The following is a 12,410-nucleotide window of genomic DNA, read 5'->3' as shown; positions in this document are numbered from 1 at the left end:
TGTCTGGGTTTTTATTGCTATTGCAGCGTGGAAAGAGCACAGTGTAAATGGGACAGAGGGGGCGGAAACATGATTGTGTAGTGCTGGGTGCAGCAATTTCTTCAGTACAGAGAAAATAAATTAATCTACAAAAAGTGTAAAAGCCTTGACATGTACACATTTACCTAGAGAAGTGGAGAAAGAGTTCTCATCCCTATGTAAGCTCTGACTACTGCGGCTCAAGCTAAGAAAGCTGCTTTCTCAGCTCTAATCGGCTGAGCAGAGAAGCAAAGGAGCAAAAAATGCGAGTATGAGCTGCTGGGAAGGGGAATAATTAAAGTGTTACTAAGCCCAGAACCTGCATTCACTATATGTGGTCTCCCACAGTACACAGAACATGGAAATGCAATTATTTTAGTAAATATGAACTGCTGAATGCCTTTTTCGCATCAGCAGTATATAGAAGTCTTATGACTTCTCTGTGTCCCGCTGAGCACTGGTTAAACCTTGTAGGAGGTGTTTTCATTCTCCTCTGACTGACATGAGGCTGCATGACCCCCCTGACTTTGTCTGGACAGTGCTGATTGGCCCTGTGCTGATCACATGCAACCTCTCAAAAAAAATACTCTCTCGCAATAAACACCAACCTGAGCATGTGCAGAGTGCCCCCAATGCTCTGTACTATCAAGAGAAGGATTGAGGACAGTAAAAGAAGGGAAGGATTGGAGAAGACAGGATCAAACAGCCTTTTTACACAATGTGGAGGATTAACCCCTTTGGTTCCACAGTGCGTATAACAAGCATGCTTTACTGCATATACAGAACGATTTTACTGTTGTGCGTGTAGTAACACTTTAATCAAAGCTGCTTTATCATAATGTAGATATATATATATATACTCGCTCCCGAGTCCAGCTGGTGTATCCATTGACTCAGACAGTGGGACTCTGCCTCGCGTCACAGGATTTCTTTGGCAGCAGCCAATGGCTCCTGCTGCTATCAATTTGTCCAGTGAGGAGAGCAACAACGTCTGGAGCCGCTGTGCTCGTGGCTGGATTGGATCGAGCTCAGGTAAGTAAAAGGGGGGTCTGGGGGGAGCCGCAGCATAGAAGGTTTTTCACCTTTAATGCATAGAATGTAAAAATACAGTGAAGTGACTCTCCAAGTGTTTTTTTTATTTTATTTTTTTTAATACATTTTAAGTGTCGAACCTACTGTAGCAAATTGCTTTGGTGTTTGTGAGTAAACTCCAAAAATATTTGGCACAGAATTAAAAATAGCTGGCACCTACAAAACTTATCCGGACACACTTTGCAGCATAATCCGTGGGCTCCCTTGTTGACGAGGTATTGTTTCCTTGTAGCTCCGCTTTGTCCACAAAATAGCAAATCATTTAGACAGTGCATTTCCAGTAGAGATCTTGATGTGCTATACAAGGTGGCGATAACGCTAAAAATTATCTATTTTTTTTTTATTTATTTTTTGCTGCTGTGCTCTGACTTCATGTTAGAGGGCGACTACATGAATTCTCCATGGTCATACTGTAATTAGACATGTAGCCACCCTCTTGCTCGCACCCAAGATGGACTATGGGATTTGTAGTGTTAATAAAACCGTGTACATCAGTGAAATGTGCGTTGCTTGTTCCAAACAAATGGAACTTGGTGGGAAAAGGAGAGGTTTGGGAAATCATGGATGGCATTACAAGGAGGCAGAAAAACACTGTAAGAAATGATTTAATGAAAAGTGGATTATGGGGGCTATTAAGAATTGTATGTGTGGATTATTTTTGGAGAATAAGGATATTATTTTGAGTCGCTTTAAGAGGCCCGAAGGGCCCAAAAACCAATAGAAAATTAATTTACAGAAACCATGGCTTTTATAGAAACCTAAAGTGACACTAGCAGCTGTTTTTTAATTCTGGTATATTAACCACTTGCTGACCAGGTCATAGACAAGAGGTCCTCGGTCAGAAATGGAAAATCTGGGTTATGGCTGCCACTGCCCCACTTTTTTTTTTTTTTTAGCCGGCGAATCACTGCTGGATCACTTTTAAAAGTGGCAGGACGGTTGCCTCCCACCAGCCGCTTCCTGTTGGTTCTCAGGCTTGCCTGGATGACCGGTAGCCATGAGAACCGATCCAGCGGTTGTCGCGGCTGGTAACTGAGATGAGCAGAGGAAAGGTGGCCACTCATCTCTATGGTCTAGAAGGACTGGAGCAATGTCATGATATCTCTTCTGGTTCAATTGTCAAAAAGCCAATTCATTGAGATCTCCAATCACGTCAGTTCCGGTTAATGTAAAACTATCAGTAATTGGAGATTTTGATGTCTTGCTGTGTTGACAAAACACCGGCATCCATCTACACTCCAGTACACAAAGGTTTTGTTTTTTTGACACAACAGTGGGTAACGAGAAAGTTGTCGCTACCTCGGAGGCGGCCATTTTATTGGTTTGTATTGGAACGGACTAACAATATCCGCTAATAATATCGTGTACCGTAGTGTACGTGGTTGCTGGTATTGTGTTAAAACAGCAAGTTGTCAATCTCCAATTATTGATGGGTTACAGTAAACTGGAAGTGATTTGATTGGAGATCTAAATGAATTGGCTATTTTGACAGAACACCGGCACTACGTAGACGAGGCCAAAAAAATGTTAAACGGCTTTTGAAGCCTTGTACACACTGGCCATACAATATTGTATCCCTGTGCAGGGCCATGTTTTCCCACATGGGGATGCTTTCCTGTGCAGGCAGTCCCACTGATGTTTATTGGGACACAGCTACTGTGTCCCAGCATGACATCTATGTGGATGCAGGTCCCAAATGCAGATAGTGTGAGTTTGGGGACATGCACCCACATGGATGTCATATTGGTACACAGCAGCTGTGTCCCAATAAAGATCAGTGGGATGGTCTACACGGGAATGCATGGAACATATGTACGGGCATACAGGAAACAAGTCCTTACAGAGAATGCAACTCTTTCAGGTGTGTGTGTGTGTGTTGCTTGCGTTGTCTACCGCACTCTGTGGTTGCTTCTGTCATTACAGGATGCAGGGCAGCAACAGGTGTTGGGTGGACGATCCTCTCTAATAAAGTTGTGTGGGAATTGCGGGTTTCTGGATTTCTCTTTCTCTATACATAAAGCACAGGAGCTGGCTGGAGTATTTCAAATGCATTGTATAGACATTTGTCTTTTTTGTTTTGCAGGCTGCAAAGATTCGTGAACAGGAGGAAACGGAAGCAGAAAGGAATCGCCTTCTCCAGCTGGAAGAGAGAAGACGGCAGCAGGAGACAGAGCTAAGACGAGTGGAAGAGGAGAAGCAACGTACCTTAATTTTATTCCGCAAAGAGAGAGAACTGAGAGAGAAGCTTGTGAGCAGTTTCCTAAACCGAAATGTGTGTTCTGCATCTCAGTTAGAGGAATCCCAGCAGCCTCAGTGTTCTCCCCTGGCACCCAATGAAAATCTTCCCCGAGACTACTTAAATGCTTTCACATCTACCTCAACACGAACCCTATCAGAATATGGGTCACTCAGGCCGCACATTCACTATGCAAACTCCAACGTACATACGGTAAATGGCGTCTGTCTGGAAGCCGCTGCACCCCAGGAGTGTAAAATGAGTGATGTTAATCCAGCTAGACCATTGTACTCTCTCACCAGCATTCTCGGCAATAATATCCTACATAATCATTCAGCGAGTAAAGATCCCACTTTATGGCTAAAAGAAGTCGAAACTCACCAAAGCAAAGGCGAGCCGTATGCTCATCTTGCGTCAGACCTAACTAGAAGACATTCACGCTCTCAGGACCGAGAACACAAGCCTAAATTAAAACAGAAGCGAGACTTAAGTAGAGAAGAGGACGATCATAAAAAAGCTAAGAAGCTCCACAAGAAGCATTCCACTAGAGACTGCAGCCCACACACAAGAAGCAGTAGCCGGAAACATAGACACAGAAGCCGAGATCTAAAGTCGAAGCCCAGTCATAGGCAGGAGAGGCATTATCGGAGATCGTATAGTAGAGATAGGGGTTCTTGGAGTAGCTAAATACAAGCTGCAGCAGTCTTCTGCATGTAGAACTGTTGGCCAGTTTAGACTCTAAAATGTTTAGTCTGTGGTCTGTAGAGCCAGCTGTACATAGTTTATAATGCTACTGTAATATCTTTTTTTTTTTTTTTTTTTTTTTTTTCCCAATTTGTTAGGTTTCCTTTAAAGGGCCAGTAAACCAAAGCAACCATTAGCCTATAAAAAAGAGCTACTGAAAAAAAATAAGACCTGGAAAACTGCACAACAATACATTATAGCCCAACTACAGCAAACAATGGGGAATCATTAAATAAAAGAGTGCTTCTGTTGGGTTTCCGTTATCCTCTTAGCATAAAACCATTTGGAACCATGTATTTACAATTTTGTATAATACAATGCTGACAGACATTGTAGAGCCTGTAATAAATATTATGCTTCAGAGTTACCCTCTGAGCAGATTTCAGGAAAGTGGGTAATATCAGTCAGCACATTAGCTTTGCCATAGGTCAGCGGGGTAGACAAGTGAAATGCTGGCTTTCAAGCTTCTGACTGCGTTGTATTATCCTGTAAATATTAGGATTGCCAATTTGGTGATCTTTTTATTTAATGAGACCTGGGCAGGATCTGCCTGAACCTTGTAGCCACTAAGGGACAGTTTATTTTTTGAACATCTTCAGAGCAGCCAAGGCTAGAGCCGCATGGGTGATTTTCAGTAAGGCCGGCCATAGACTGATCAAATCTCAGCCGGTTCAGCAGGAACCGGCTGAGATTCGAACTGTGCATGGGCAGGCTAAATGTACCAAGTTGATCGATCAGCTTGAGTATAACCAGCCTGCCGTAATTTACTTGAGATTATCGCTAGTGGCTGCTTGCGATACACTGCCTTTTACCGGCGATGATGGCTTCCTCCCCCCCACCCCACCTTTATACTATACAATGTCTATGACCGGCCTAGCTAGTGAAGCAGCGAGTGATTGAGGAAGAGCATTCAGGTTGAACAAATGGCTCCCTGTGGTTTAAGTGCCACAAGAAAAATGTAGTAATGGTTAATCTTGCAGGATTGTACAGAAGTCCAATTGTGTAAAATATATAGTGCATAGCTCAGAGGCTGCCTGTGGCTGGAGTCATTTGACATTGGTACTTAAATGATCAAAAAACTCCTTTACCCAACCTCTGTGACTACTACAGACTAAAAATATGTTTGATCACTACTACATGTTAAGCTGGGTATAGAAGAAATTTGTCTGGCTCATCAGGAACCGTACATTTGCATACACTTACATAGAGCATGTGTACCGCTAATATGTTCAGCGACTGGCTTTTGCTGAATGGTCCTTCTGGAAAACCAGTCTTTGTTTAAAATCGTCTGTCTGCGCTAGGTATGTGCAGGCCAGTGATAATGTCATTGATATCTGGGTTTGAAAAAGCATTTGGTGCACACAAAGTTGATTATGTCCTTTACGGATATTGAATCATATATTTAAATGAGTTTGTGTGCTTTAAAGAGATATATTTTTTAATTATAAAAAACATGTCATACTTTCCTACTTCATGCAGTGATTTTGCACAGAGCAGCCCAGATCCTCCTCTTCTCAGTTTTCAACGCAGGCTCTCCTGACCCCTCCTACTCCAAGTTGTCCCCAAGCTGCTTGCTATGGGGGCACTAGTGCATGCTCACTCCCAAGCCCCGCTCTGTGTCCATAAGACGCACAGAACAGGGCTTGGCCCCACTCCCTCCTCACTAGCTGTGATTGACAGCAGCAGGAGCCGATGTCTGTCTCAGCCAATCGGGAGGCAGAGGCCTGGGAGAGCAGTGACTTTTGCACACCACTGGATTGCCATCAAGCTCAGGTAAGTATTGTGGGGGAACGCCATACTGAAGGTTTTTGACCTTAACGCACAAACCTTCAGCCTTTAGAACCACTTTGAGCTTGGAAATAATATGTATTGAAACGAGCATCTAAAAAAACACCCTTGTAGTGCTTACCTTAAACCTGCACTTGGATACTTACTAAAACAAAACATATTTTAATTTATGACAGATTGTCTTAAATGTATCAAAGTGTAACAAGTATGGAAAATTTATTTATAATCTATTTTTTAATTATTGCTTTTTATGTTGGGCAGCACGCGTTGGGTTTAGTTGTCCTTTAAATAGGAAACTGTATGGTTCAAATATCAGTTTGTTAAAAATAAATAAAGTAAAACTCCTTGTGGAGTCTGTTGTAGGGACCATATAGGACTGCAAAAAGTTTCAGGTCCAGGTAATAAAGTATTTCTTTTTCAGATTTTAAAAAATTGAGACTCCTGTCTGTTTTAATTACAACCAAACTAACACCACCATGGGCAATTATAACGGAGCATATGACGAGATAAACTAAAAGTAGAGGTTTCCTCGGCGAATACAACATTCCAACGTGCTCAGTAGACCCAGAGATATAGGCATCTGAATTCATATACAAAATTTGACTTTTCCTGCACATCCGATTTGTGGTTTATGAGGGGCCGAATTTTGTAGAGCCGATCGTATTCAGGGTCTCCACGTGGACGACAAAGTTCATTGTCACTGAAGTGCAAGAACCGCAAGATCTGCTCGTATCGTGCCCTGGGCATGGAGTTAGAGAACAGGGGCATGTGGTCAGCCGGATGCGTGGACCAATAAGCCCGCATCCGCATAAATTTGTGTGTGCCCATGTTGAGGGAAAGGCCCAAAAACGTCTTAAATTCGGAAACCGTAACTGGTTTCCAATCTCTGGCAAGAGACGGCAACTGGGGATTAGCGGCGATGCGTTGACCAGCATATAAATTGGTTTGGTCCACAATAGATCTATAGAGATCTTCCGTGAGATACAGAGAATAAAAATCGAGTGGCGTAAAATCATCTGTATCCACCTGAATACCGGGTTGGGCAGTGAATGGGGGAAGTACGGGTTCTGCAGAAGTGGTGGGCACCCAATTGGGATAGGCGAATTCTGCAGGAAGGGCACTATGGGTACGACGGGCCTGTCTTTGTCTTCTTCTTCTTGGTGGCAGCGGGACACTACTTGTGCTTGCCACCTCGCCAGCTTGAACTGCACTTATGGGACTCGCCACGTCACCACGTGATACTGCAGTGCTGGATGTACGTCCAGGGTGTACTAGGCCGCTGGTGCTTGCCAGTTCACCAAAAGGATGAGCGGCGCTAGTACTGGCTCTATACTCCATACGAGGGACTTGCGGTTCCTGCACCTCAACAACATCAGAAAATTGGGGTCGGGTACGCCTGACAATAGCAGGGACCTCTTCTTCGTCGTCAGAGCTATCTGACATGGAGGCGCTGTCCTCTACAGGTTCGTATTCTGAGCCTGATTCTGACAGATCAGTGTCTTCCTCTTCACTATCTGTCATGCTCAGAAACGTGTAGGCCTCTAAACTAGTGTACCTTCGCTTTGCCATTTTGGGCTCTAAATTTAGGGGTACAGTAGTGAGACTCACAGGTAAAAAAGCACCTAGCCTGTCAGCGACTGTATAAAACGCTACCAAAAAAAACTGTTAGCGATCGCAGGGATCAGGCCTGACTCTGCGAACGCTGCAGTTATGTGTGTTGTGTTTTGTAAGTGACAGTGATCGATCGATACTGCACTTGGGTGGGCTGGGCTGGGCTGGGCTGGGCAGAGGGGCAAAACGCAGGTGCTAGCAGGTATCTGGGCTGATCCTGCTAACAATGCGTTTTTTTAGAACCCTAAATTGCTGGGCACGCTAGTATAGATCTGATCAGATCAGATATTGATCTGTTCGGATACTATACCACTAAGGGAGGTGTATGCTTTGCGCATGGGTGTTAGCGGTGCTGGCACTAACCTAGCACTGCCTGGGGCGACGCAGACCCTTTCTGACCCTAAAACCAAATTTATATCACCCGCCGGGTGATCAGGGGGTTAAACCTTTATTAGGTAATAAATGGCGGGTGCCCTGATGCTATAAAAAGCGAACTACCAAACCAGCGTCACCCGTAACACTTATACGGTGATCACTGGTGAAAGGGTTAACTAAGGGCAATCAGGGGTTAAAACCTTTATTGGGTATTTATATGGGGGTACCTGAAGCTTTATAAAAAGCTGACGGGGAACCTAAATAACTAACTGGCTAACCAGCGTCACCAGTGACACTTATGCAGCGATCGCTGGTGAAAGGGTTAACTCTAGGGGCAATCAAAGGGTTAAAACCTTTATTAGGTTATATATCGGGGTACCTAACGGTATAAAAACCTGGCGTTGAACCTAAAAAAAAACTAGCTTCCTAGCGGGACCAGTGACACTATTGCAGCGATCAGAAAAACGATCGCTTAGTGACACTGGTAAAAGAGGGTGAAAGGGTTAACTGGGAGGGCAATCAAGGGGTTAAACCTTTATTAGGGGGGGGTAGGGGGCTACCCTGGACCTAAAGGGGCCTAACACTAGCTGCCCTGACACTTTTTACAGTCACAACTGACACTAAATGTAGTGATCAATAAATAAATGAACACTGCATTAGTGACACTGTGACTGGGGGGGGGGCGGGGGGCCGATCGGGGGGTGACTGGGGTGAAATGTGTGCCTGTGTGTACCTATGTGTCAGTGGACTGTTGGTGCACTTACTTGCGTCTTCACTCCTCGCTGTCCGGTTCAAAAAGACCGCCACGAGGAGTGTGACATCACTTCCTCCTCCTGTGTTTACATTTTCACAGGGGAGGAAGTTCGTCACTGGCCAGGAGCGATCGAGAGGGGATGGGCGGAAACCAACGGCCATCCCCTCATCGCCGATCGCTCCGGCACCGAAAGGGACCGCCGTATCTAGCGGGAGGGGGTCCGATCGGACCCCCCACCCGCTAGAAGGCATTCACGTACATTTACGTGATTATGCCTCCCTGTGCCATTGTGTTGACGTACATTGGCAATACGGCGGTCCTGAAGTGGATAATGTGCTCACAGAAAACTGGTTTCCAACATTCCTCAACTACATAACCACGAGGGTCATCCACCACTCCTTCAATGGCTCAAGGTTGGTCCCTTTTAATATCTCCTCCTTCCTCATACACTCATGTAGGCCATGTGAAAAGCAAAAAGGAACACCAAAAATATGGCCTTACTATGACCTATTATATTAGGGTGTGCTAAAATCATACAATCGTATGCACTATCCCAACTGTCAAATCATTAAGTAGATTGAATATGCCCGTAGGAAGCATCTGCTCATACAACTACATATTTTATGCAGATTTTTCCACGATCTGGTAAAAAAAAAATACTAATATCAAGGATGCATTTGAAATGAGGAGTGAGGGTTATTTATTAGTACCACATGGGGAAAAATCAAACTATAAGCAGATGCAGGTTGCATATTTCTCCAACCTGTAGGTGGTGTTGCACCACAGAGTTTTGTGAGGGGAATGGTCTTCCCTGGAGGATTTGAGCAACTTTGACAAGTGCCAAATGGTAATCGCTAGATGACTGGGTCAAAAAATTTCTAAAACTGCAGCTCTTATGGTATGTTCTGAGTCTGCAGTGGGCAGGTCCTACCAAAAGTGGTCCAAGGAAGGAAAACTGGGGAACTGGCAGCAGTCTCATGGGTGGCCAAGGCTCATTGATGCATGTGGAAAGCCAAGGTTAGCCTGTGTAATTCAATAGAAGAGTTACTATAGTTCAAATTGCTGAAAGGTTCATGCTGGTTTTGATAGAAAGGTATCAGAACACACAGTGCATCACAGTTTGTTGCAAATGGGGCTGTTTAGCAGCAGGTCGGTCAGGGTGTCCACAGCCAAGAACATCTACAATGGGCACGGGATCATCAGAACTGGACCACAGTAGCAATGGAAGAAGGTGGTCGTCTAAGATGTATTCTAGAAGGGTTTGAGGAACACAGCAATTAGAGGGTTTTTTTTCCTCGAAATAATGTAAAGAAGGGACTTTAATGGTGCCACAACACATGAATTATTATAAAAACATGTTTATTTAGATCCAAATTTAAAAAGACATTGGGCTAACAATTGCTGCCCGATAGAACATTTCAGAAAATTATTTTATGAAATGTTCTATTGGGCAGCAATTGTTAGATCCAAATTTAAAAAGACATGAGGCTAAATAAAAATATTTTTTTTATAATAATTCATGTGTTGTGGCACCATTAAAATCCCTTCTTCACAGGTAGGCCACACCTATCCCTCCTTTAATATCAACTTTCACCTTTTAATTAATAAAGACACTAAACCACATAATTTGGTGTATAATTGACTGTGGCACGTTTATTGGTGTAAACTTTAGATAACTTAAATCAATTCAATCATTTTATTAATTCTCACTTGTAAATAATAAATATAAACAGCACAGTCTTCAGGACTTGAGCAATACCGCATATCAATAAAACAAATCCCCCATTTAAATGTAAAGGGTTACAAAACCACATAAAGTGCCTGCGACAAGGGTGGGGAGCTTATTGCTGTACTCTGACCAGCTGTAAGGAAAACCCCTGCGAGGGACACCTTTATATAGATGAGCCTCGCTTCCAGAATGTTCCCACCAGTCTTGTGACCTGGAACATTCTAATGTGGTCATGTGACATTACCAAATCTACTCCAATGTCACATGACCCTTATTTTCCCGCCTGACTTATTACCCATTTTCTTAAATTGACCTTGACTCTTATTTAATAAAAAAAAAAAAAAGAGAGACAGCTGTCCAGGGAGAGGCCCCATGTCTATGCTGTTTGAGCCAAATTCTTTAGCCCTCTCAGGCCATGGAAGTGTAGGCAACACCTATCTCTCCTTTTAATACCAAATGTATCCTTTTAATGAATAAAGACACTCAGCAATGTAACTTGGTGTATAATTGACCGTGGCACATTTATTGGTGCAAACTGTAAATAACTTAAATCAATTCAATAATTTTATTAATACATAAAATGCTCACTTGTAAATAATAAATATAAACAGCTCAGTGTTCAGGACTCGAGCAATATCGCATATCAATAAAACAAGTCCCTCATGCCGGGCTTGAATTATCAAGGCCATCCTATCCCACAACCACAGTCAATTTAATGCTATTCTGCAATCCCACATTGAAAATGTCTAACCCTATATTGGACAGATGGACTCCATCTGCCCTGTATAAACCTTTGAAACCTCCCTCTAAATCCCTGTGCCTATTGGAAAAACCCCCGATAAGCGGCATTCATTTTTTCCATGGATCTATTTACATGACGCCTGGTCTTTTCCAAATTTTTAAGCTGATCATCTTGGAGCCATAGGAGCCTTGGAACTATTTGCGAAAAAAATGATAGTGGTATTCGGGGAAGACAATTTGAATGTATGTAGATCATGCTTCATTGCAAACATCACATCTAGGGTTTTAGCTTTCCCCATGTCGTTTCCCCCCCAAGTGGATGATTAGGATATCTGGGACTGGCCACAATTCCAATAACTAAAGCCAGATTTAACCATTTTAGACCACAAATTCCTCTCCATAACACACAAAATTTCTCAAGATCCATTGATATATTAGGTGTATAGCAACACATCCTAGATCATTTATTAGCCCAAAAGATAAAGAAGTGGCCCAGAATCCAAATCATTCTGTTACTTACAAAAAGAAAATTAAAGAGAGATCAGGTCTGACATAACATTAGACGTTAAATTTCTGTGATTCCCATCTGCCTACTTTTTTAATTATTGTGTCTATAAGGCCCATTTTTGCAGCTTCGGTTGCTGCACCGACCCTAAATGAGTAGGTGTGAAATTAAGTGCTTTTAACCCTAACTTCAACATGCATTTTGTGAGAACAATGTTGAATTGATATTCTTTAAGGGGTGACCAATCCAAATGAACCAAACAAATGTCTTCATCGGATGGTCTAATTCAGGGGTGTCCAAACTTTTTTCAAAGAGGGCCAGATTTGATGAAGTGAACATGCTCGAGGGCCGACCATTTTGCTTGACATTCTTTAAACCATTAAAATTCAGTCTAAGTGTGTTCATCCGAGCACTAATACACGGCCCAACAAGAATTCTCTTGCCTTTGTGCTGTGTGTGGTGAACAGATGAGCTCGGGTGTGTTATTTGGATATACTGTATTTAATCGGCTTATACCACACACCTTAACTTTAAAAAGGAAGTCTCAGGAAAAAAAATAAAAAATCTTACATTTTAAATAAAGACATGTGAAGCAAAATAAGGGTCAGTGCCCATCTGCAGCCCCCAGCGTATTGCCATGAATGCAGCCCCCAGCGTATTGCCATGAATTCAGCCCCCAGCGTATTGCCATGAATTCAGCCCCCAGCGTATTGCCATGAATGCAGCCCCCAGCGTATTGCCATGAATGCAGCCCCCAGCGTATTGCCATGAATGCAGCCCCCAGCGTATTGCCATGAATTCAGCCCCCAGCGTATTG

At 43.2% G+C, this 12,410-nt stretch overlaps 1 protein-coding gene across 2 annotated transcripts in view; it reads left to right on the top strand.

Annotated features, from left to right (window-relative positions):
- The window catches only part of AKAP17A (A-kinase anchoring protein 17A), a 34,313-nt gene extending 28,003 nt beyond the window's left edge, over positions 1-6,310 (top strand). For both annotated transcript variants that reach the window (XM_077480792.1, XM_077480793.1), the window contains exon 5: positions 3,194-6,310. In XM_077480792.1, coding sequence (XP_077336918.1) covers positions 3,194-4,033 — 840 coding nt within the window. In that variant the 3' untranslated portion in view covers positions 4,034-6,310. The remainder of the gene's footprint in view (positions 1-3,193) is intronic.
- Positions 6,311-12,410: the final 6,100 nt, after the last annotated feature.

The sequence above is a fragment of the Lithobates pipiens genome, unplaced genomic scaffold (genome assembly GCF_037356315.1).
Source record: "Lithobates pipiens isolate NorthernLeopardFrog02 unplaced genomic scaffold, aLitPip1_a1.2 Scaffold_16, whole genome shotgun sequence".
Classification (NCBI taxonomy): Eukaryota; Metazoa; Chordata; class Amphibia; order Anura; family Ranidae; genus Lithobates; species Lithobates pipiens.
Note: the sequence above shows the minus strand (reverse complement) of the source record. Positions and strands in the feature narration are given on the sequence as shown.